Raw genomic sequence first — 22,248 nt, 5'->3', positions numbered from 1 at the left:
TATACCGTAAATTGTCGTAGTCTTTAAAGCCTGACATCAGTGTCCAGATCTCCTACTTTCTAAGGAGCTGAGAAGGAGAATTTGTTAAACAGTCAAGACCTTCTATAGTTGTTGATCATTATATATTTTTCTTGTGACCCTAACATGCGATCCATGGGTGATAATGTGAGGAAAACTTAGATGTAGATGTTCGTCTGTAGAGTAAGTATACCAGTAACACATAGTCCAATAACCAGTTACCAATTAGGGAAAGGAAAAAAGACCTTTATCAGGTGGAACGTTCCAGACTCATGGACTTACATGTTGATTGCTGGAGTTCAATCCTTAAGGAAATCCCGATACCAAGCGGTATTTGAATGAAAGTACGAAATTCTACTACCGTTTGTTCATAGCCAAATCATATTATGCCATAGTTTACTTAAAGTATAGTTTTCCATTCCTTTTTTTTTCTTCTGATCTGTTAATAATAATAACAACGACGACGATGATAATAATTTATGAGGAGGATTCAAATCATCTGAAGGTGATTTTCAGGAGGGTCCCCTAAAAATAAAAAAATTAAAAGTGTGATAAAAGATGACATTAAGGACTAAGACTACAAACTAAGGTTTAAAATTGAGAAATAAAAATACTAACTAGACGTTAAAAATTGTTTAATAGAATCTGTATCAATTTTTTGTTAAAAAAAAAAAATAGTTTTTGGCATCAGTCTCTTGAACTCACCCAGCAGTAAGGTCTAATAATTGTTGATTGCTGATTTATAATATGTTTTGTTTCTGCCCCATTCTGTTTTTTGTCTGCATGCTGACTTTTGACCTGTAACCATTTTGGGTATTATAACCATATGGTTGGTTCATTGTAGAACTGAGCACATCAAGATATTCAGTGATCTCACCCTTCAATACATTTTATTTACACTTTGATCCTCTTTGTTTTTGAACTAAACTGGAACCTGCTCTCTTCAAAGTTTTCATGAATAACAATGATGGACCATGAACTAGGAGGTCAAATGCCATTTGCTAGAAACAAATCATGCTTTATTTTTTACAGCTGATCAAAGTGAGAGGGAGGCGAGGCAGGGCTTTTTCAATGCAGCTTAATCTGTACACCCTAACATCAGTACAGTATGTATATATTCTCCTCTATACGTTTCCTAAGATACTGACAAGGAGAATTTGTGGAACAATCAAGAGTTTTTTAAGTTGGTGATCATTTCCTTTATATTCTTAGGTCACCTCAATGTGTGATTCATGAATGACACTATAAAGAGAAATGAGTTGCCCTTCACTCTTTGGGTAAAAACACTAGACAATGAAATAAAAGTGGAATAAGAACTCCCTTTTTCAACTTACAAAATATGCATGTGCACACATATTATAATTATGTTGATCTTTTAAACTCCCATGACTGCATGACAAGACAGAATTTCTCCTTATAATATCAATACAATATCAAGCAGACAAGTGATGGGAATGAAGAAAAATATCAATTACGAGATTAGTTGATCCAATACCAAATCCTCCCAACTCAAGATGTGTATCGTGAATAATTTTGGCCAAAATTTTGAATGACTGGTCAGGCACAAAAGTGAGGAAATAAGCCACTTTCATGAAAACTTTTTAGAGAGTGTTTCGTTATTGGTTCAAGACAGGGTGTGGAATTTTGGTCCAAGTCTAAAGTAGAGTTGGAATAATTTTGTATTTCAATTGGAGAAAGGGGTCAGTTGATTTTAAGGGTGCTATCCCTGCTGAAGAGAGGTCACTGATGAGGAAAGCTCCCAAAAAGGACTTAGGGCAGATTTCTTAGATAAGTTATTTCTGCTTTTGTTTGATATTGAGATGGCTTCACCTTCTGCCCCCCCCCCCTCCCCCATTTCCTCCTTCATGACTATACCACACAAAGTATAAATCTACTTACTTGATTTATTCAACATTTATTTGATAAACTTAGGAGTTCAAGCCCTACATACAAGCAAAAGTCAATGAAATCTCAACTGTTCAAATCTCAGACAACTGTAAATATACAAGTATCATCTTTGATCTGCGGATTTATAAATGAAGATAAGGGTAAAAATAAATTCCGACAACTTTGATCCCTGGTAGGCTAATCTTCAAAATAAGTAGCACCTTTAACCATAGGAGTGAATCACATGGACTTGCAAGTCAAGTGCTTGAGTTCAATCGTTAAGGATGTTACGATGCTATGGAATAATTCAATGAAAGTACCATTTGTTCATAGCCAAATCATATTATGCCATACTTTACTTAAAGCATTGTTTTCCATTGCTTTTTAAATCATGGGATTTTTTGTGCATAGTTAAGACACACATTCTTCTGATCTGTTAATAATAATAATAATAATAATAATGATAAATAATATTTTAAGAGGAGGCCTCCAATCACCCAAAGGTGGTTTTCAGGAGGTTCCTCTTAAAATAAAAATAAAAATCTGTGGTTCAAATTTAATCTTTGGTTTGAATTTTTTTAAACGAGTTTAAATTTTTCAAACTGGTTAGTAATTTTTAACACTTGACTCGCTCTTATTTATTTGTACCTCTCCTTGTAAAATACGCTGTAAAATAAACTCACATTTTAGTGATTAAGGTTAAGCATTCAACTCAACTGGTTAGCTTTCGTGCAAGCTTAGGGGTAGCATTTGGCACCCAGTTTTGAATAAAATGGTCAGGCACAAAATTGAGGTAAAAAGCCACTTTCATGAAAACGTTTTTTAACATGTTTCATTATTGGCAGGGGACAGGGTGTGGAATTTTGGCCCTAATTTAAAATAGAGATGTAATATTTTGTATTTCAATCTGAGAAAGTGATTAGTTGATTTTAAGTCGGGCGCTATCCCTGCTAAATGAGGAAAGCTTCCACAGAGGACTTGAGGTTTCTCAGATAAGTTATTTCTATTTTAACTTGGATATATCAACGTAGGAGTTCTGGCCCTATCTACAAGCAATAATCAATAAAATCTCAACTTTTTAAATCTCCAACAACTGTAAATATACAAGTGTATTTGATCTGCAGATTTATTAATGAAGATGAGAGTGATCATCACAGTTTATAAACTCTACTTTGTAAGCTGCATCTTCATTTATTTAAGTCTTGTACCTTACTTTTAGTCATGATAAAAGTCTGCTTTCAGGCCCAAAATATGCCAAAAACACTCTAATATCTACAACAACTGCAGAAACCTCAAAAAAATTGTGACTTATTAATACGAAATAGATTAACTCTCTAACCTACCATTTGAAGGTCTTTTCTCTTTGAAAAGCCGAGTCTTAAAATTTACAATTTTGCTACGATTTCATCAGTTGTAACTAAAAGATTACATGAACCGGATTGCTTTGATAATCATCGATGCTTATAATCTCCACAAGAACTTAATTGACTCAACAGAAAACTTTGAGACAAAACACAAGCTGGTCAAAACATACAGAAGCATGCAGTAAATTAGGATCGAAACTAACCAATCATAAATTAAGAAAGTTTCCTGAGAGGTCCGAGGTTTGTTTGTTCTCTCTGCAGTAAGCTTTGTGTTTTTACTTCATTGTCATTGGTTCGACATCCTTTGCTGTCAATAAACATCTTCATTGGTTTAATTTTTTTTCATTTCGATCCGGTTCAAATAATCTCGCTGCTATGGATTCTTCACAAAGATAATTATTCTTTCATTCACGTATTAAGTTGTTGGGTGGCAATGTCACTGAGCTGGTTACCTCACATTTTTAAATTGTAAGTTGTTAATATAATTTCATTTTAGTTTTATCAATTATTTGTGAAATTAGCGATGCAATATATCAAGGAAACAGTCAGACTGACTCTTGCTAAGTAAATTTTCTGCGTGTTGTTTACCTGCTTCTGTGATGTTATTACCCCAGAGCAATAACGAGCGTAGCTGACAGTTTTCGTTGCTGATGGCTTCAGCCAAGTGCTGTGCTCCTTTGTCTGTGATGTTATTGTGTGCGAGGTATAACGTGCGTAGCTGACAGTTTTCGTTGCTGATGGCTTCAGCCAAGTGCTGTGCTCCTTTGTCTGTGATGTTATTGTGTGCGAGGATTAACGTGCGTAGCTGACAGTTTTCGTTGTTGATGGCTTCAGCCAAGTGCTGTGCTCCTTTGTCTGTGATGTTATTGTGTGCGAGGTATAACGTGCGTAGCTGACAGTTTTCGTTGCTGATGGCTTCAGCCAAGTGCTGTGCTCCTTTGTCTGTGATGTTATTGTGTGCGAGGATTAACGTGCGTAGCTGACAGTTTTCGTTGTTGATGGCTTCAGCCAAGTGCTGTGCTCCTTTGTCTGTGATGTTATTGTGTGCGAGGTATAACGTGCGTAGCTGACAGTTTTCGTTGCTGATGGCTTCAGCCAAGTGCTGTGCTCCTTTGTCTGTGATGTTATTGTGTGCGAGGATTAACGTGCGTAGCTGACAGTTTTCGTTGCTGATGGCTTCAGCCAAGTGTTGGGCTCCTTTCTCTGTGATGTTATTGTCTGCGAGGTTTAACGAGCGTAGCTGACAGTTGTTGTCTCTGATGGCTTCAGCTAAATACTTTGCTGCTTCATCTGTCAATTGATTGACTGCGAGGTTTAACCAGCTCAGTTGAGAATTCCTACATTTTAACAATTTACAAATCTCTAAACAGCCCAAACGGCCAATGTGACTGCCAGTCAATTCTAAATGTGAAATGTTTTCACCTTGATTCTCAATTACAGTAACTAATGAAGCACAATCAACAGCTGTGAGTTGAAAATATATAAAATTTACACAATTAAAGTTAATTTGTTGAAGTCTTCTGTGAACTGTGTCCTTCATCTCACTATTTTCACTACAACATTTAAATAATGTCACTGCTAAATGTTTTTTATCTTCAGTCGGCCATTTAATGACTTTCCTTGGCTCTATTTCCCCCGGCCACTCTTCGTTGTAGAGTTCGCTTTCTTCCTCTTCAGTTTCCTCAGGAAGAAGGTCTGTGATAATTTCGCTCGGTAGTTTTTCTTTATCGTTCATTAGTCCTGCTAGAAATTGAAAAACCATGCCGTCCTCGATGTTCTCAGAAACAAAGTTCCTCAATTCTGTTTCACTCATATTCGCCAGGTGCCTGGCAGCGAAAAACTCTTGCATTGTTAAATGCATAAAACAGAATTGTTTTTCGCGGTTTAACTCGTCAGTTCGGTGGTCGGGTAGGCGGTGAAAGAGGGCGCTGTTTTCCATTTCCCCTACTTCGTTTCCTCCAAAGATCAGCTTTCCTTCTTTAATTCCTTCAAAAGCCATCTTTTCCAGGTTTTTAAATTTCTCTTCAACTTCTCGGGGCAAATCGTCTGATTCTAAGTCTTCGCTAGTGAAATTCTTGCCGCGGAATTCTTCGTTATGCCTTAGATAAAATATTTTCACTGCTTTCTTGTAAATATGTGTTAGTTTCTTTGGTAGGCTAAGATTTTTAAGACCTTTAAAGCTCAGCATATGAAAGAGAGTTGAGCAAATGATGAAGCAACTCGCAGGAATGTAGCATAGAGAGAGGATGTTCATGTTACCGCCGATGTGTCGCCATAGTGTTTTTCCCACATCCTTGTCTTCTTCACCAAATTTGGTTACATAATCTTCGACTTGTGTGGATGAGAAACCGAGGATCTCGTAGACTTTGTCATAAGGAATCTTTTCGATGCATGGCATAGCCGTAGGTCTTGTAGTCGTCAAAACGGCAGCTCCGTCGAGAAGTTTCCCAGACGCAAGCTTCTCGTAGAGTGCATGAACGGGCATCTTTTTGTCCATGCGGTCGCTGAATTTAGGTTCGAAGTTTTCATCGCCGATCTTTGAGTTATGCTTAAATTCATCGATTCCATCGAAAATAAGGAGAACTCTTTCGGGGTTGTCACGGATGTAATTCCAGACTTCTTCATCCATGTGATCTGAAAGGGATTGTTCTGACGAGGTGAGCAGCTCCCTGAGTGTAATGTTGTCAGTAACCGCGTTGACAGCTCTAAATTTGAAGAAGAAAGCAACATCAAAATGGATCTTAGCATCAGGTGTTCTAATGAATGCTTTGTTTAATGCCCAGTCTCTCAGAACTTTGGTACAGTAAAGTGTCTTTCCGATTCCGGGACGACCAACGATCAAAACTTTTTTGTTTTCATGGTTAAGAATGTCTTCCGGCCCACTAGGTGTTGTGTTTTTCTCAGCTGATTTGGTGTAGACTTCCAAGTTCTCCCATCTGTCTCCAGTGAAGTGATATCTAGCCCTGTCCGGAACAACGACAAGGTTTGTGTAAATCTGATCTAGAGCTAAATGTTTAACTGGCTGTCCTTCGCCGGGAATACCTGAAAAAGGCGCTCGGAGTTGTGGAGGTCGACATGTGTCTTTTGTAATTTTTTCCTTTGTATTTTTGATGAATTCCTGGAGCAGTGTTGGTGTTCGGGGTTGTTCAGGCTCCTTTGGAATGAGTGGGATGTTTTTTGCATGGTCTGTACTTTCCTCAACAAGACTTGATTCTTGCGTTAGCTTGGTCGAAGTGGTAACATGTTCAGGCTCCTTTGGAATGAGTGGGATGTTTGTTGCATGGTCTGTACTTTTCTCTACCAGACTTGATTCTTGCGTTAGCTTGGTCGAAGTGGTAGCATGTTCAGGCTCCTTTGGAATAAGTGGAATGCTTGTTGCATGGTCTGTACTTTCCTCTACCAGACTTGATTCTTGCGTTAGCTTGGTCGAAGTGGGAGCATTTTGTGAGTTGCCATGGGAGGGATTTAGGTGAGTTTTTAGAAACTTGGAATTTTTCACGAAACCATCCTTTTTGCACGTTCGTATTAAAATATACACGGCTTCCATCAGAACGATAAAGACAAAAATTCCGTTCACCACCAGAACAGCCTTCATCCAGGAGTTTTTTTTAGTTGCTCGTTGACTATGACAATCGTGTAAAATTGGTGTGGAGTTTTGCATGACGCCAGTAGAATTCCTTGGCTGATCTCCTACAGAGTTTGGATCACAACGAAAGCGAGAGGGAAAGTCTGTCGGAAACAGAAATTGAGTTTGTAGGACCATGAAGAGAACGCCAAACACAATCCTCGTGAAAAGTTGACCAGAGTAAGCTATAAACAACTTTTTTCCACCAGATAATGCGTTTTCTCGGCCGCACGATTGTTCCTCGTCACCATTACAAGCGCTTGTAGACAGTTTATTGACTGTAGAGCTCACTATTAGGGAGTAAATAGCGCAAACACTTGCAATGAGGAAGAAGTTAAGTATTACAAAGCCATAGATAGGAAGACCGTGTTTGTTGTTTTGCTTCATGTACAGCTCGAAACACTGTCCACGGACTAGGTCGATGTCTTGAACAGTCCTCGCCCCGCCACAGCTGAAATCCGACCGAGATTCGTTTAATTCCGTGTCTGTGAAAACACCCAGAAAGATTACACCGATCACAATCCAACCAAAAACTACGAAGTAGCTGACTTTGTTAAATGTTTTTGGTGCAAATAGTTCCTTGAAATTATCCATTGGTAGCGTTTGTATTTTCGCTGTTTTCGATTAGATAAAATCGCAATAGGTCTCAAGTTGAAACAATAAAGTGAATAGTCCATTTTACAGTTGTGTGCTTGGTTGCCAAGCCTTTGAATGGGAGTGAGGCTATGTAAATTACTTTGTTATCATGCTAACTAGATAAAGGTCTCTATCACAACAAGGTCATCTTTAGCCTCACTCTGAATCAAAGGCTTGGCAACTAAACACACAACTTTAAAATGGCCTATTCGCAGAACTCGGATTTTTATGCTAATGAGACGCAGGCAGTTATTGTAAATTCTGTGGAGCTAAAAGATTACGGAGGTGCATGCATGCGTGTAGTGCTTTTGAATACACTTGCCTTTTAGCTGATGTTTGAGACTTATCAGTCACTAATAGCCGACGACTGAAATAATTACCTTTTGCAACATAGGTTGACGAGGAAAATTCAGCAGTCGCAAGATGTATTTGATGAAATGTTCCGATCTATTCTTAGCAGTTTGTTTTTCACATGCCATGTTCTTGTGTTTAATCCCTCAGGCTACTTTTTTTTTCCATTTTTCACACAATTTCCTGACAACACCCAAACACCCTTTGTGGAAATATGCGCCTTTTGTTTTAACGAAGCGTGAGGTCAAGATGGCTGGATATTGGCCCAGTTCTTTTTATGCGTTGTTATGGACCGAGAAGGAGTCGAAAAAGAACGAGGCCAATATCCAGCCATCTTCACCGAGCAAGCTTAGTTTACTTAGGATTTACTTCATGGCAAAAAGATTGCGCTTGTATACGAATCCAGATTGACTTGTTTATTTCGAGAGCCGGGAAAGAAAACCAACTGTGAGAAAACCAAGAAAACCAACCCAAGAGGCTCGTTAAATGTTTTCTTTGTTTTGACTGTCTTCTGCAATCTCAAGGGCGTTAAATAACTTTGGATGATAATTTCCTGAAGTCTGCAAACAATTTTTTTTGGTTCAAGACAAGTCAGAGAAAAAAAGGTTGGAGCAGATTAACAAAGTTTGAAACCGTTGGACAATGTCGACGACGAAGTCGCAAAAAGCGGCGCGCGGGCTCAAAGCGGGCAGTACGCGGCCCATCTTGCACGCTCGGGTAGCCAAATATAGGTAAGGAGATGATTTCAAGTGCGATGTGGTGTCAATGCAGCACAACTTATTCAAACGAAATTGCATGAGAAATCATGTTGAAAGTTATTAATGGTCCGCATGAAAAAGCATCATAGAAAGTTAAGACAGGCGAAATTTTGACAGCGCGCGCGCTATTTGTGACTTGTACTCTTGTTACATCTATGCATTCCTGTTACAACTTTATACTCGTGTTACATAAAAAATGCACTCGTTTTCAGTCAATCAAACGCGCGTATATTTTTTTATGTATCTCAAGATGCTTGTAAAACACGAGTTTGAAAGAAGTGGGGAAAGCCAAGTCCCTAAAGACATGAGAAACTCCCATTATGCGATCAGCTTTTGCCAAATGTTTTCACGATGTTTTCGACATGTTATATTGTTTTCAAAGGCAATTATACATGCATCTAAGCCAAAAAAACCTAGTCAAGAACTATGTAATAGACCTCTTACTACTAGTCTCAGCTATACGCATCATAAGAATGACTTCTACACCCAATTCCTTATTGATAAAGCGTTCCATTATGGAGCTGCTACTTTTGCCTTTGCTGGATCTAATGTTTTGGAAAAAAATTCCCTCTAAATTAAATCTCTCTTACAATAATTTCTTTCAGCAGTACGAACAGTACCTTCTAAATACCCAGTGAGTATCATTTAACTTAATGCCGTCACTATTAGTAATCATTTTTATTTCTATTATTATTCTATTAATGTTACCACATGAACTGGTATATAAGAATGTATGCAGTTATAATTTTACTTTGTCCGCAACTCATTACTTGTAATTTTATATAAATGTAAAGTATGCCAGTTAGTTACAAATGGCAGTGACCAACTCGAAAGCTTAAGCTGCTTTGGTCACTGCGCACAGTTTATTTTTGATTATTTATGTAATTTATTGTTTCTTGTTTATATTTACTTTTGTAATCTATAGTAATCTTTGCTGTAATCTCTTGAAATAGTGCAAAATAAATCTATTCTGTTCTGTTCCATCCACCATGTTTGAGATCATTAGTGCACAGTTTCCTAAAAAATCGGAAACAACAAAAACAATCTTCGTTCCTTCTTCTATCTTTTAAGACATCACCGCACGGTTCAGCGACTGTGTACCGAAACTTTGTTTACCAGCAAAGCAACTGACTCATTTCTGATTGGTCGCTCTTTTCCTCAGACGTCACTCTTGCCTCAAGTACCATCCCGACGAACTTTCTGGAGCTGTTTCATTAAGAGAGCAATCAGTTCTGATTTGAGAAAGTAGGATGGAAGTCCACAACTGACATATTGTACGCTTGATCACTTGCCCCAGTCTCTTGTTTAATTCACGTATTCCGAGAACACTAGCGTTTTGGGTTCGGGGATATAGGTATGTACAGCGGTGAGAGAAATTGTTTAGATCTGTGGCTTGAAAATGAGGTCAGAAATCAAGGTGAGAACTTGGTAAAAGCCATCGCAAAGTTAGAATGTTCTGCTTCCAAAGTATGCACAATTTTTTATAACTAAATTACTTTACTTTTATTCAGTCAATGAAATTAAAGTTCTCATTGCATCGAGTACTATGAGTTTGTTTCGAGTGGATTGTAATTTATACTCCTCATCCCTACACCTCACCCGATACTCTCACCCCTACACTCAGCCCCCACCCCTCACTCCCTGGGGCCTTATTTGAAGGCATCATCGTTATTATACACTCTATCTGTTTGAAATCAACGGCACCCATTGTGAACTGGTCAGAAAACGGTTATTGTCTTGTGTAAAATAATTATGATTGAGTGTTAGGTTGCAGTCATTAGCCAAGGATGCAATTTTGTCAACAGTGCTCATACCACCAGATAGGAAGAACTGGTTAAATTCATCTGCAGTCGTTTTGTCATTTTTAATGAATGTTTGCTGGGATGTAGATTTATTAGGGATGCAATGGCGAATTGCTTTCCAGATGTTATTGGTGTTGTTCAGATTCCTTCGAGTCTGTTTGGCAACAAATTCCTGCTAAGCAATCCTGATTTCCTGTTTTACTTCCTGTCTGAAATACCTGTAGGCAGTCCAAGATAGTGGGTCATTTTCTTTCTTAGTTTGCTTTCTTACGCCATGCATCCCTATTCTTCATCAATCCGCAGATGTTATCTGTTATGCATGGGTTTGGTTTACCGCGTGCTTTGAAAGTTTTAACTGGAGCATGGCGGTCAAGTATCTCAGTAAATAATAAATCAAAAGCACAAAGTTTATCGTCAACATCATCAAAGACATCAACTATGGACCATGGTGCCTAGGATGCGTAGTTAAATGCAACAGGACTTTAATGTTTAAAACTTCCAGTTGTAATATAGACGGGCCAGGTGAGCGCTTTCTTCAATCTTAAGGTGACTAGTTTTAAGAATCGTATTCATAAATTTGAGTTAGTTGTAATGGTAGAAGACGACAACTGTTCCAATTGCATCCTTTGTAATTCTTAATCTTTTTAAATAAGTTATCCCAATAGTTGTTAGTTAATAGGTTTTTAACTATATTATATTGTTAGGCCTTTTTCTAATTATAGTTTCTTTAGAAAATAGTTGATAGGTTATTAATTGTGTCCCTAATTAGTAGTGGAGTTCTTAACCCCATCGGCGAGATATTTCAAGACACATTAGTAAAGTTTATGTATGTATGTATGTTTATAATGTTTTTATGGTGTTTATACCATTCTTGCATCATTCGAAGTTACTTTGGCACATTTGGTTTGTTTCAAAAATTAGGATCGATAAGTTTGCAAAGTCAAGCTAAAATGTGTCATATTTTCATAGATGAGATAGAATAAATATATGAAAATCATATATTTTGAACTGCGGTATTTGATACGTATGATGGACGATCCTCGCAGTAGATAGCGCTATTTGAGCAATAGCGAAATTCAGACCTGAAAAAAAAAAAAATCAGGCCTGTACGGGACTCGAACCACTGACCTCTGCGATACTAGTGCAGCGCTCTAACCAATTGAGCTAACAAGCCAACTGAGAGCAGGCCGTTAAGTTGATTAGTAATGAACCCGTGAAAGTGATAAATGAGATAGAATAAATATATGAAAATCATATATTTTGAACTGCGGTATTTGATACGTATGATGGACGATCCTCGCAGTAGATAGCGCTATTTGAGCAATAGCGAAATTCAGACCTGAAAAAAATCAGGCCTGTACGGGACTCGAACCACTGACCTCTGCGATACTAGTGCAGCGCTCTAACCAATTGAGCTAACAAGCCAACTGAGAGCAGGCCGTTAAGTTGATTCAACTTAACGGCCTGCTCTCAGTTGGCTTGTTAGCTCAATTGGTGTAGTATACTAGGACAGCGGTTGTTTATGTAAAAGTATACATCCGGGAAAGTGTGAGCGCGGGAAGATTATTAAAGAAACGTGTACTGTGTGTACTGTTGTTGTTCGCCTTCGTGGCTGCCTTTTGTGGCATACTTCTTCATTTTTAGACACTACAAATTGGCGACGAGGATGTCGAATTCAGTAGAAAGGGCGCTTCCGCCTCTAGATTTAACAGGGTCTTCCTCTCAGGTCGCGGAACGATGGCGACAGTGGAAACGATCGTATCAGTATTACATCGATGGCAAGGGAATTACGAATCCTTCTCGGAAAACAGCTCAGTTACTTCATTTAGCAGGTATGGAAGTACAAGATATTTACGAAGATATTCCAGATCCTGGACCACTGAATGCTAACGAGGATAATGAGTATGTGGTGTGTCTGCGAAAGTTGGATGCTCATTTTCGAGCCGAGGACAATGTACCGTACGAGCGTCATGTCTTTCGTCAACTTACGCCGACAAAGGGAGAGACCGCCGATAAGTTCATGGTTCGTTTACGTAAACAAGCTCGTCATTGTAATTTTGGTCCAACTTTGGAAGAAAATTTACGGGATCAATTGATTGAAAAGTTGCCTAATGTTGAGCTAAAGAAGAAGCTATTGGAAGTCGTTAATATTACTCTGCAAGCAGCAATGGATAAAGTTCGAAAGTGGGAAGCCTCACACGAGCAGGCAAATCAAATGGTCATGCCAAGCCAAGAACCTGGAGCAGGTACTCATGCAGTTGAAGAACGTCCTGGGCGTGGAGACAAAGGGAAAAGCGTTTGTTTCAACTGTGGTAAAGAAGGTCATTTTGCTCAAAGTACAAATTGTCCAGCCCGAGGTCGCAAGTGCAGCAAGTGTGGTAAATATGGTCATTATGCAAGCTGTTGCAAAGGGGGAAGGAACTCGAAGCCTGGAAAACAAGGTAACACCCAACAACGGGGAGGCAGACAGCAGCGTCATGGTAAGGGGAGACAGGCAAATCATGTTGAGGGTCATTGTAACGAGTCAGGTGAGGATGACAGTTTTGCTTTTACTATAGAAGAACAGACATGTGCTATGTCAAATTCCTCTGAACCCGTTATCTCAGTGAAGATTGGTGGAATCAGCAGAGATGTGTTGATTGATTCAGGTTCTGCAAGTAACCTCATTAGTAAAGATACACTGCAGGAACTTAAGTATCAGGGGCTCAAGATTGAATTAAAACCTTGTCTGAAGAGATTGTATGCTTATGGGGGTCGAGAACTTAAAATTGAGGGCCAGTTTCAGACAGAAGTTTCCGTACCCAAAGCAAAGGTTGTGGCAGATTTCATTGTTGTTGAATCCGGGCGTTGTTTGCTGGGATATTCGTCCGCCACAGATCTTGGAATCCTTCATGTGGATCTCTCGGGAACTCTTGGGACAGGAGACTGTAACACTGTTGATGGTACCTTCGTGGGAGGACTCAAAGCAAAATACCCCAGTGTATTCCAGGGAATTGGAAAGCTTAAAGATTATCAGTTGAAGCTACACATTGACCCCAGTGTAACTCCAGTCGTTCAAAAAATGCGACGAGTACCTTTTTCTGTAAAGGACAAAGTAACTGCCAAGGTTAACGAACTCCTTGAAAAGGACATAATTGAGAAAGTCGAGGGGCCGACGGTGTGGGTAAGCCCAGTCGTTGTTGCTCCTAAACCGTCCGGAGACATAAGGTTGTGTGTCGACATGCGGAGAGCCAACGAGGCCATTATTCGGGAAAGATTGCCCATACCAACCATAGATGAAGTCCTTGAAAGTCTTAATGGGAGTGGTGTTTTCTCGAAGTTAGATTTAAGGTGGGGTTTTCACCAAATTGAGCTGGATCCTGATTCAAGGGATATCACTGCTTTTACCACCCATGATGGTATATTCCGCTACAAACGTTTGAGTTTCGGTGTAAATGCCGCACCAGAGAAGTACCAGCATATCATCACCCAGTCAATGGCAGGTCTACAAGGGGTGTCAAACATAGCAGATGATCTTATCGTTCATGGTCGAGACACTGAAGAACATGATAAGAACTTACACAGTGTGTTGCAACGTCTTAGTGAGAAGCAGCTGACTTTGAATGCTGAAAAATGCACTTTCCGAATGACTAAAGTGGTATTCATGGGTCTTTTGCTGAGTAAGCATGGCATCGGCCCAACGGAGGAAAAAGTCAGAGCAGTTGCAGAGGCAAGTCAGCCTCAGACACCCTCAGAAGTCCGTAGCTTCTTGGGGCTCGTTGGATTCAGTGCCAGGTTTATACCCGATTTTGCTACCACTGCTGATCCCCTCAGAAAACTTGCAAGAAAAGGGGAACCGTTCGTTTGGGGTAAGGAGCAGGAGCAATCGTTTCAGAGATTGAAGAGTCAAGTTGCAAGTGCACCAGTCCTAGCTTACTTCGATAAGGACACACCCACCCGTGTTATTGCTGATGCAAGTCCTGTTGGACTTGGCGCCGTGCTGGTGCAAGAAAAGAATGGGGAAAGCCGTGCCATCTGTTATGCTAGTCGCAGTTTGAGTCAAGTGGAGCGTCGTTATAGTCAGACAGAAAAGGAAGCACTAGCCTTAGTCTGGGCTTGTGAACGCTTCCACCTCTACTTGTACGGGCTTCCACAGTTTGATCTGGTGACAGACCATGAAGCACTTAAAGTCATCTATTCAAGGAAGTCTAAACCTTCAGCCAGAATAGAGCGCTGGGTTCTGCGTTTACAACCGTACAACTATCAAGTTTGCTATGTGCCTTCAAGAAAAAACATCGCAGATGCCCTTTCCCGACTGACGAAGATACCTGCTTCAGACAATTCCGCGGAAGATGATGGATATGTACGCGCGATAGCTCTACATGCTGTCCCTGCTGCATTGAGAATCAAAGAGATTGAACAAGTCTCAGCACAAGACTCTGAGTTGCAAGCACTCAGGAATTGTCTCATCGAAGGGAAATGGGACAATGCCCCAAAGCAGTATTTGCCAGTGCGCAATGAGTTGACTTTTATTGGCCATGTAATTCTCCGGGGGACAAGAATTGTTATACCCCAAGCACTTCGCAAGAGAGTCGTTAGTTTGGCACACGAGGGGCACCAAGGAGTCACAAAGACAAAGGAGAGACTTCGAACAAAAGTCTGGTGGCCTGCTATGGATCGTGATGCCGAGAAAAGATGTGCAGAGTGTTACGGGTGCCAGATGGTTACAAAGAACGTTCCACCCCCACCATTGAAGTCAACACCGTTACCCAACCAACCATGGGAAGAAGTAGCTGTGGATCTAATGGGTCCGTTACCTTCTGGGGAACATTTGTTAGTTCTCGTTGATTATTACAGCCGGTGGATAGAGGTTGATGTTATCCGAACAACTTCCAGCAAAACCATCATTCATTGCTTGAATGCCCAATTTGCAAGACATGGGTTGCCTAAAGGTCTGCGTACCGACAATGGCTCAAATCTTGTATCTAAAGAAGTAGAAGATTACCTGAATGAAATGGGGATTGATCACCATTACACAACACCTCTATGGCCAAGAGCTAATGGTGAGGTAGAGAGGCAAAACAGGTCGCTTCTGAAGTCCATGAGAGCAGCCCATGCAGAAGGAAAGAACTGGAGAGAGGAGCTAAACAGGTTCCTTTTGGCATACAGGTCCACGCCACATTCGACCACAGGAAAGAGTCCCGCCGAGTTATTGTTTAGGAGAAAGCTGACAACTAAAATGCCTGAGCTAGTCAATGTTGAAGAGGAGGAGGTAGAAGTGAGCGACCAAGCCGTTCGTGATCGGGACAATCAGAGAAAGCAGTTTAACAAGGACTATGTGGACAAGAAGTTCCATGCCAGAGATCGAAATGTGAAAGAAGGAGACAGTGTTCTGCTTGAGAAGAAGAAAGAAAATAAGCTGTCACCTTGCTATGAGAAGGAACCATATCAGGTGATATCTCGTTATGGGGACCAGGTGGTGTTGCGATCGCCTCAAGGTGTCCAGTACAAACGCAGCCTTCAGCATATTAAGTCCTTTAATATGCCAGATCTAGAAGAACAGGAAACGCCACAACAGGACGCTAAACCACGGACTGAACCTAAGTCATTTGAGACGCCACCTGTGGCAGAGGATCAAGTACCAATGGCTGAATCACCACCAGAAGATGTACCTTCTACTGTACCTACAGCTGAGCAGCATGTGAGAAGATCCGGCAGAATTACGAGCCGTCCAAAGGCTCTGAGTGACTACGTTCTGTACTAAAACTAGTGACATTGGCATTTTCATATTACTGTTCGTTGTTATTACATGAGTGACATTGAAACGTTGTTTTATAAGCTGAACGGCCAAGGCTATGTTTATGTTTAGCGTGATTTTTGTCTTGAACATTTGGAATCGAATTGAACTTTTACGGTGTCTAAACAAAGTGGAAGTTTGTAATGTTTCTGTCTTTCGAGGTCAACCATCTAAGCGAAGAAAGAGAGGGAATGTAGTATACTAGGACAGCGGTTGTTTATGTAAAAGTATACATCCGGGAAAGTGTGAGCGCGGGAAGATTATTAAAGAAACGTGTACTGTGTGTACTGTTGTTGTTCGCCTTCGTGGCTGCCTTTTGTGGCATACTTCTTCATTTTTAGACACTACAATTGGTTAGAGCGCTGCACTAGTATCGCAGAGGTCAGTGGTTCGAGTCCCGTACAGGCCTGATTTTTTTCAGGTCTGAATTTCGCTATTGCTCAAATAGCGCTATCTACTGCGAGGATCGTCCATCATACGTATCAAATACCGCAGTTCAAAATATATGATTTTCATATATTTATTCTATCTCATTTATCACTTTCACGGGTTCATTACGAATCAACTTAACGGCCTGCTCTCAGTTGGCTTGTTAGCTCAATTGGTTAGAGCGCTGCACTAGTATCGCAGAGGTCAGTGGTTCGAGTCCCGTGCAGGCCTGATTTTTTTCAGGTCTGAATTTCGCTATTGCTCAAATAGCGCTATCTACTGCGAGGATCGTCCATCATACGTATTTTCATAGATGTTAACACGGTTTTTTTTCATCAATCAGGATTAAAGATTGGAAATGTCAATTAGCTATGCTCTGATACTATGATGTAAATAGACTAATGTTTTTAGTTCGAGTTCAAGTTATCATTGAGATTAAATTTAAGCCCAAGGAAAAGTCAAATTAGTTCAAGTTAGTGGGAAGTCTGAGTTGAACAAGTTTGAGCTAGCAAGGTTCTACTTTAATTCTGGTTCCAGTTTGTGGGAGGGATGGTGGCCTCATGGTTAGTGCACTCAACCCAAATCAAGTGGTCTGGGTTTGAGCTCAGGGTGGGGACATTGTGTTGTGTTCTTGGCCAAGACACTTTACCCTTGCAGTGCCTCCCTTCATCCAGGAGAATAAATGGATACCAGCTGGGGGTAACTCTGTAACGGCTAGCATTCCATCCAGGGGGAGTAGAAATACTTCTAGTCACTTCATGCTACACAAATCAGATTTAAGCACTTGTCCAATGGGCCACTTCGCTCATAAACAGACTTAATTTACCTTTACCTATCACCAGTTTGCGATCAAATATCTGACACCTGATAATTAAGCCTTTTCCTTGAAATACAAATATTTCTAGTGTTCTTGGTTTTCTAATTTCACAGTTAATCTTTTATTTGTTTCTTTCTCTAATGCAGTGTTTGATTACCCTTTGGGGCTCCTTACAAGTATCACCATGACAACAGTGGAAGGGACTACTGGCACATCAGAGATGGAGCAGTCAGCATCTGCTTCTGCGCACAAAGTAAAAGTTGTGGCCCCATGCAACACTGGTTCTGTAGCATCATCATCCAAGCTCAGTGGAGGAACAGCAGGATTGTCAGGTCTGATCACACAGTAAATAATTAGGTACTGCATGTGGATAACTTTTGATCATTTGAGTTTATCAGTTGAGATTGATCATGGTTGATGGCTTGCAAGAATGTTTATTACAGTTTTCTATAATAAGATTGCTGCAATCAGAGTAGACTGAGGTACCTGAGTAGCTCTTTTCAATGGCAGAGACTAGCTTTAGACTCATTTTTACTGCCTACAAACATTTTACAGATTTCCAGTTTATTGTGGGCCTCCTAGATTGAAATGTTTTCATTTTCTAAGATCACCTGCATATTGCAATGACATGAAGATTAACTATTAATTAAGATAAAAAATCTTATTGGTAACACATAATTGAAAAAGTAGTTTGACGCCTGAAAAACACACAACCATGCAAGGTCGAATTCTTGAGCGTGGTCTAAATAGTCCCTACTTTTGGAGCACCTCCCTTGTTTTTTTCTTTCTAGAAAATTTAATTCAAGATGAGAGATAAATTTGTCATTGTTACAGAAGAAGAGAAATATTTTATGTTTTCATGAATTCGTAACAGAGAAGAGTCAAAAGAAAACATCCCCCACAGAAAACAGTAAGCTGTTTCCAAACATTTTTTCATGTACATTGCAATATATTTGAAGGATAATGAACACAAAAGCCTCAATTTTGCGTGAAAATATGCTCATATATTTGTCTATGGACATTATCAAGCTCGCAGTTCTCTCAAACTTTGCACTTGGAAAACTGTTTGCAGTTTTGAACAGACAATGTCTGCAGACAAATATTGGTGCATATTTTCACAGCAAATAAAGAAAATTCTATATTTATTTTCTTGCTTTACCTTGTACCTCAGAACTCTGTCGCTGGAAGATAGCAATGACAACAGTGAGTCTACATCACGATAATGAAAGACCTTCAGCAGAGGCATGTAGCCAATATGACGTACGGCAAAATAACTGATCAGGAAAATTCTGATCAGTCTGAGTCCCAGAGTATCTGCCGCATTTACCACTCCTCTGGGAAAGAAGCCCTTATAACTCCGTGCTACTGTTCTGGCTTGGCAAAACATGTTCATGCAGCATGTCTTTTGACATGGTTTAAAAAAGAATTGAAGATTACTTGTGAATTGTGCTGGCATAAATTTGATATCAAGAAAAAGGGGAAACCTTTTGCTGAGGTAATTTTTATTTCCATGCCTTTTTCTATTGATATACATTTTTACAGTTGATCTCATTTTACCATAATCAACAATTTTCTATTCATCATCAGATTCCTCCTTGTTACCATCATCATCTTGGCTTTCATCATTATTATTTTCACCACCTATTCCATACCCCTACCCCCTCTTTCTATTCTACTCTCTCCTCCCCCCTACCATTTGAACTTTTGTCCCACTCTTTTCCCTTAAGCCTAGTGTTAAATTAAGAGCTGATTGAAGGTGCTTGTGCCTTGTGAGTCCACAGCATTTTGACCACTGTGATGATGATGAATATTGATGATGAATATTGATCAATTAAAATACAGACCATGTTAAACTTCCTATAAGTGATTTTATAACATAACCAAAGTAAAGCGCGTGCTCTGATTGGTCAATTTAGCGTCCCCCATTTGCCCATGGGTGTACGCTGCTGACGTGAGCAAATGCAAAGACTATTTTTCCGCGCGCGCTTGTTTTTTTCTGGTCACGTAAGATTTGTTAAACAAAAGGGAACTCTTTAGCTACAATGTGTTAATGTTATGTTATAAAACAAATGGTAAACACCACAGCGTACACTATTGAGTTATGGATGCACTTGGGAGGTTTCCTAAGCACTCAAGAAGCTAGAGTCGCTCTCGGCTATTGCCTCGAGCGACTCTTACGCTTCTTTCGTGCTTAGCAACCTCCCGCGTGCATCCATAACTCAATAGTGTACGCTGTGGTGTTTACCATTTGTTAAATCATGTAACCTTTCCTTATCACACCCATACATTTTCCAGAAAAAAGGTAATGAGAATACCTATAAGTTTTTGTGTTAATCTAGTGTCATACTCTTGTAACTATCTTAAAAGGAAATGTATAGCAGCTAGAGGGGAGAATTAGCAATCAGATCATGGGGGTTAAAGGATTTAAGCTTCAGAAAATAGAAACCATAGATGTTACAGATATGCACTTCTAGTGAAAAGTAATTTAGAAATTTCAGTTCCAATTGCATATTTGCAAGACTAACATAGTTTCTCTCCTTTATCCTTAGGCCAGGGCACAGACCAGAAGATAATTAAAGCCAACCACCATAATCTGGTTCACTGTATTTGTTGTTGGACTTTTCCTCAATTTGTTCTCCATCTCTGTGAGTGCTTCTGAACTTTGCACTTCAGCAGCTTGTGCGATAATTTTCTAGGTGGTGAATGGATTTAGAATCATTCTTGATGTTGCAATTCTTTACTGCTGGTGGACAAAATGTCTGTTTTATTGGCAGAAGTGGTTCACACTTAACCAGGAGTGGCTTATTGTAGTCGGCATTAAGGGCAGTCTGCTCTGCAGTGATGCAACCAGGGTCAGAAAGAAGCAGTGGATGAACTTTACAAATTCCCCATATAGTTTGAATTGTGGTCCTATTCACCAACAAGTTGTTTTGCAAAGAACCACTTCGCTAACTCCTCAAGTCTTCTGACTTTGGTCAATTAGAAGTTCATCAGGTTTAGTGGATAGAATCAATTAATAACCTTTTGTACTAGATGAGCTCAATGACCTATGAGACCTTAACAAAATTCCCTGACATGTTGGTGAGAAGACCCAAGATGTTGGCAAACTGGTCATTAGGAAACCAAATTGTAGGTGAACCCTTCAGTTACTCATAGTTTCAGAAATTATTTAGGTCAGAGTGTCAAACTGAAACTGCAGTTATTTGATAGCAATGAATATACATGCTCTCTTATCCAAACTAATATATTGTATCATAGGTATTAAGTTTGAAAGTCATGAAAATTGTAAGTAAGCCACAGATGTGCATGTATATGTACATAGGGTATTGAATGTTTGTTAAATGGTTAAAAAAAAAAACTTGATTAAAAATAGGGTGAAGCAATTTCCAACTCTGTGTTAATCCTTTAACTGCAATGATCATGAGTGATCAAGACAGAATTTCTCCTTACATTATCAATATGATATCAAGCATATAAGTGATGAGAATAAAGAAAACTATTGATTAGGGGATTATTAGTTCATCAAATTCCAAACTTTAACATGTGCATCATGAAACTTTTGGCCAAAATTTTGAAGAACTAGGCACTTATTGTAGAAAATAAGCTACTTTCACTTTTAAATTTTTCTTTCAAGATGTTTCATTGTTGCATTGAGACAGGGTATGGAATTTGGTCCAGTTTTAATTACAGGGTTGGAATAATCATGAATTTCAATCAGAGATAGGGAAAGGTTGACTTTCAGGAGGGTCCCAAACCTGCTGAAGAGAAGGTACTGTTGAGAAGAGTTTCTCCAGAGGACTTGAGGCAGGTTTCTTAAATAAGTTATTTCAACTTTTGTTTGATATTGAAAAGGCATACTCTCCCTTCCTCTCCCATTGCCTCCCTTTGGCCAATTTTTTTCTGTTGCAAAAGTCAGTATAAAGCTCTCTTCTCTGTCTGGTATGTCTAAGCATAAGGCTGGGGCTAAACTGACTACAACACAAACTTTCGAATTCTGGCCCAATCTACAAATACTAGTCAGAAAAATCTCAACTGTTAGAAAGTCACCAACAAGTGTAAATAAAGTATCATATATTTGATCTGCAGATTAATGAATGGCGATGAGAGTGATCAGCACAGTTTCAACACCACCAAAGCAGCATCTTCAAGAGTCTTATTATTTTGTTATGCCTTACATTTTATCATGGTAACAGGCAAGCCCTAATTATGTACAAAAACACTAGTATTTACAACTGAATGCAGGATATTTAATATGATATCTATATTTTTTTCTATTATATAAATAATGCCATGGCATGTCAATTGCTATCACTTTGCTCATGTTATGGGGAAATCCCACTAAACAGTTTTTATGGACAGTCTCAGAAAATCCTCAATAGATGTTCTCACAACTCCAAGATTTTCCTTATTGAGATAATTCATCACTGCCAAGTGAATTTCAACTAATTGAATTTACCTGTATCAAAATTATTACACTGCTAAGTTTGCTCTTCACTTCATGCTTCTATGTGACACTATGTATAGGAAACTCTAAAAACCAATACTCAATTATGATTTTCGAAAATCGCACTCCCATTTCCTTAAATCAACTCCCAAATCTCCAATTTAGTGTAAAAGTGGATGTCCCTTTAAAACTTCCCTAGTAAGCAGCATTTAAAAATAAACTTTTCGATTATTACACAAATGCTCTCTTGAACATATACAATCTGGACAATCCTAGAACATGGAAATCTGTTTGTCCTAAGTGTAATATGACCTGACCCCTTGTCAAAGATATTGATTGCT

At 39.3% G+C, this 22,248-nt stretch overlaps 2 protein-coding genes and 1 long non-coding RNA gene across 7 annotated transcripts in view; 1 reads left to right on the top strand and 2 right to left on the bottom strand.

The window, feature by feature from the left end:
- LOC111343351 (nucleotide-binding oligomerization domain-containing protein 1-like) overlaps positions 1-22,248 on the bottom strand; it is a 52,864-nt gene that overhangs the window by 6,428 nt on the left and 24,188 nt on the right. The gene's annotated exons all lie outside the window — the stretch shown is intronic.
- LOC148724655 (uncharacterized) lies at positions 51-2,092 on the top strand. The gene is made up of 3 exons (XR_015990966.1): positions 51-201; positions 1,051-1,124; positions 1,951-2,092. It is a non-coding gene; the product is annotated as an uncharacterized LOC148724655 (long non-coding RNA).
- LOC148724654 (uncharacterized) lies at positions 1,905-7,563 on the bottom strand. Its single transcript, XM_088731080.1, has one exon. The coding sequence runs from the start codon at positions 7,486-7,488 to the stop codon at positions 3,787-3,789; it is 3,702 nt and encodes a 1,233-aa protein (XP_088587206.1). The 5' UTR covers positions 7,489-7,563; the 3' UTR covers positions 1,905-3,786.

The sequence above is a fragment of the Stylophora pistillata genome, chromosome 8, assembly GCF_964205215.1.
Source record: "Stylophora pistillata chromosome 8, jaStyPist1.2, whole genome shotgun sequence".
In the NCBI taxonomy this organism is placed as follows: domain Eukaryota; kingdom Metazoa; phylum Cnidaria; class Anthozoa; order Scleractinia; family Pocilloporidae; genus Stylophora; species Stylophora pistillata.
The sequence above is the reverse complement of the archived record's forward strand: the minus strand, read 5'-3'. Positions and strand labels throughout refer to the sequence as shown.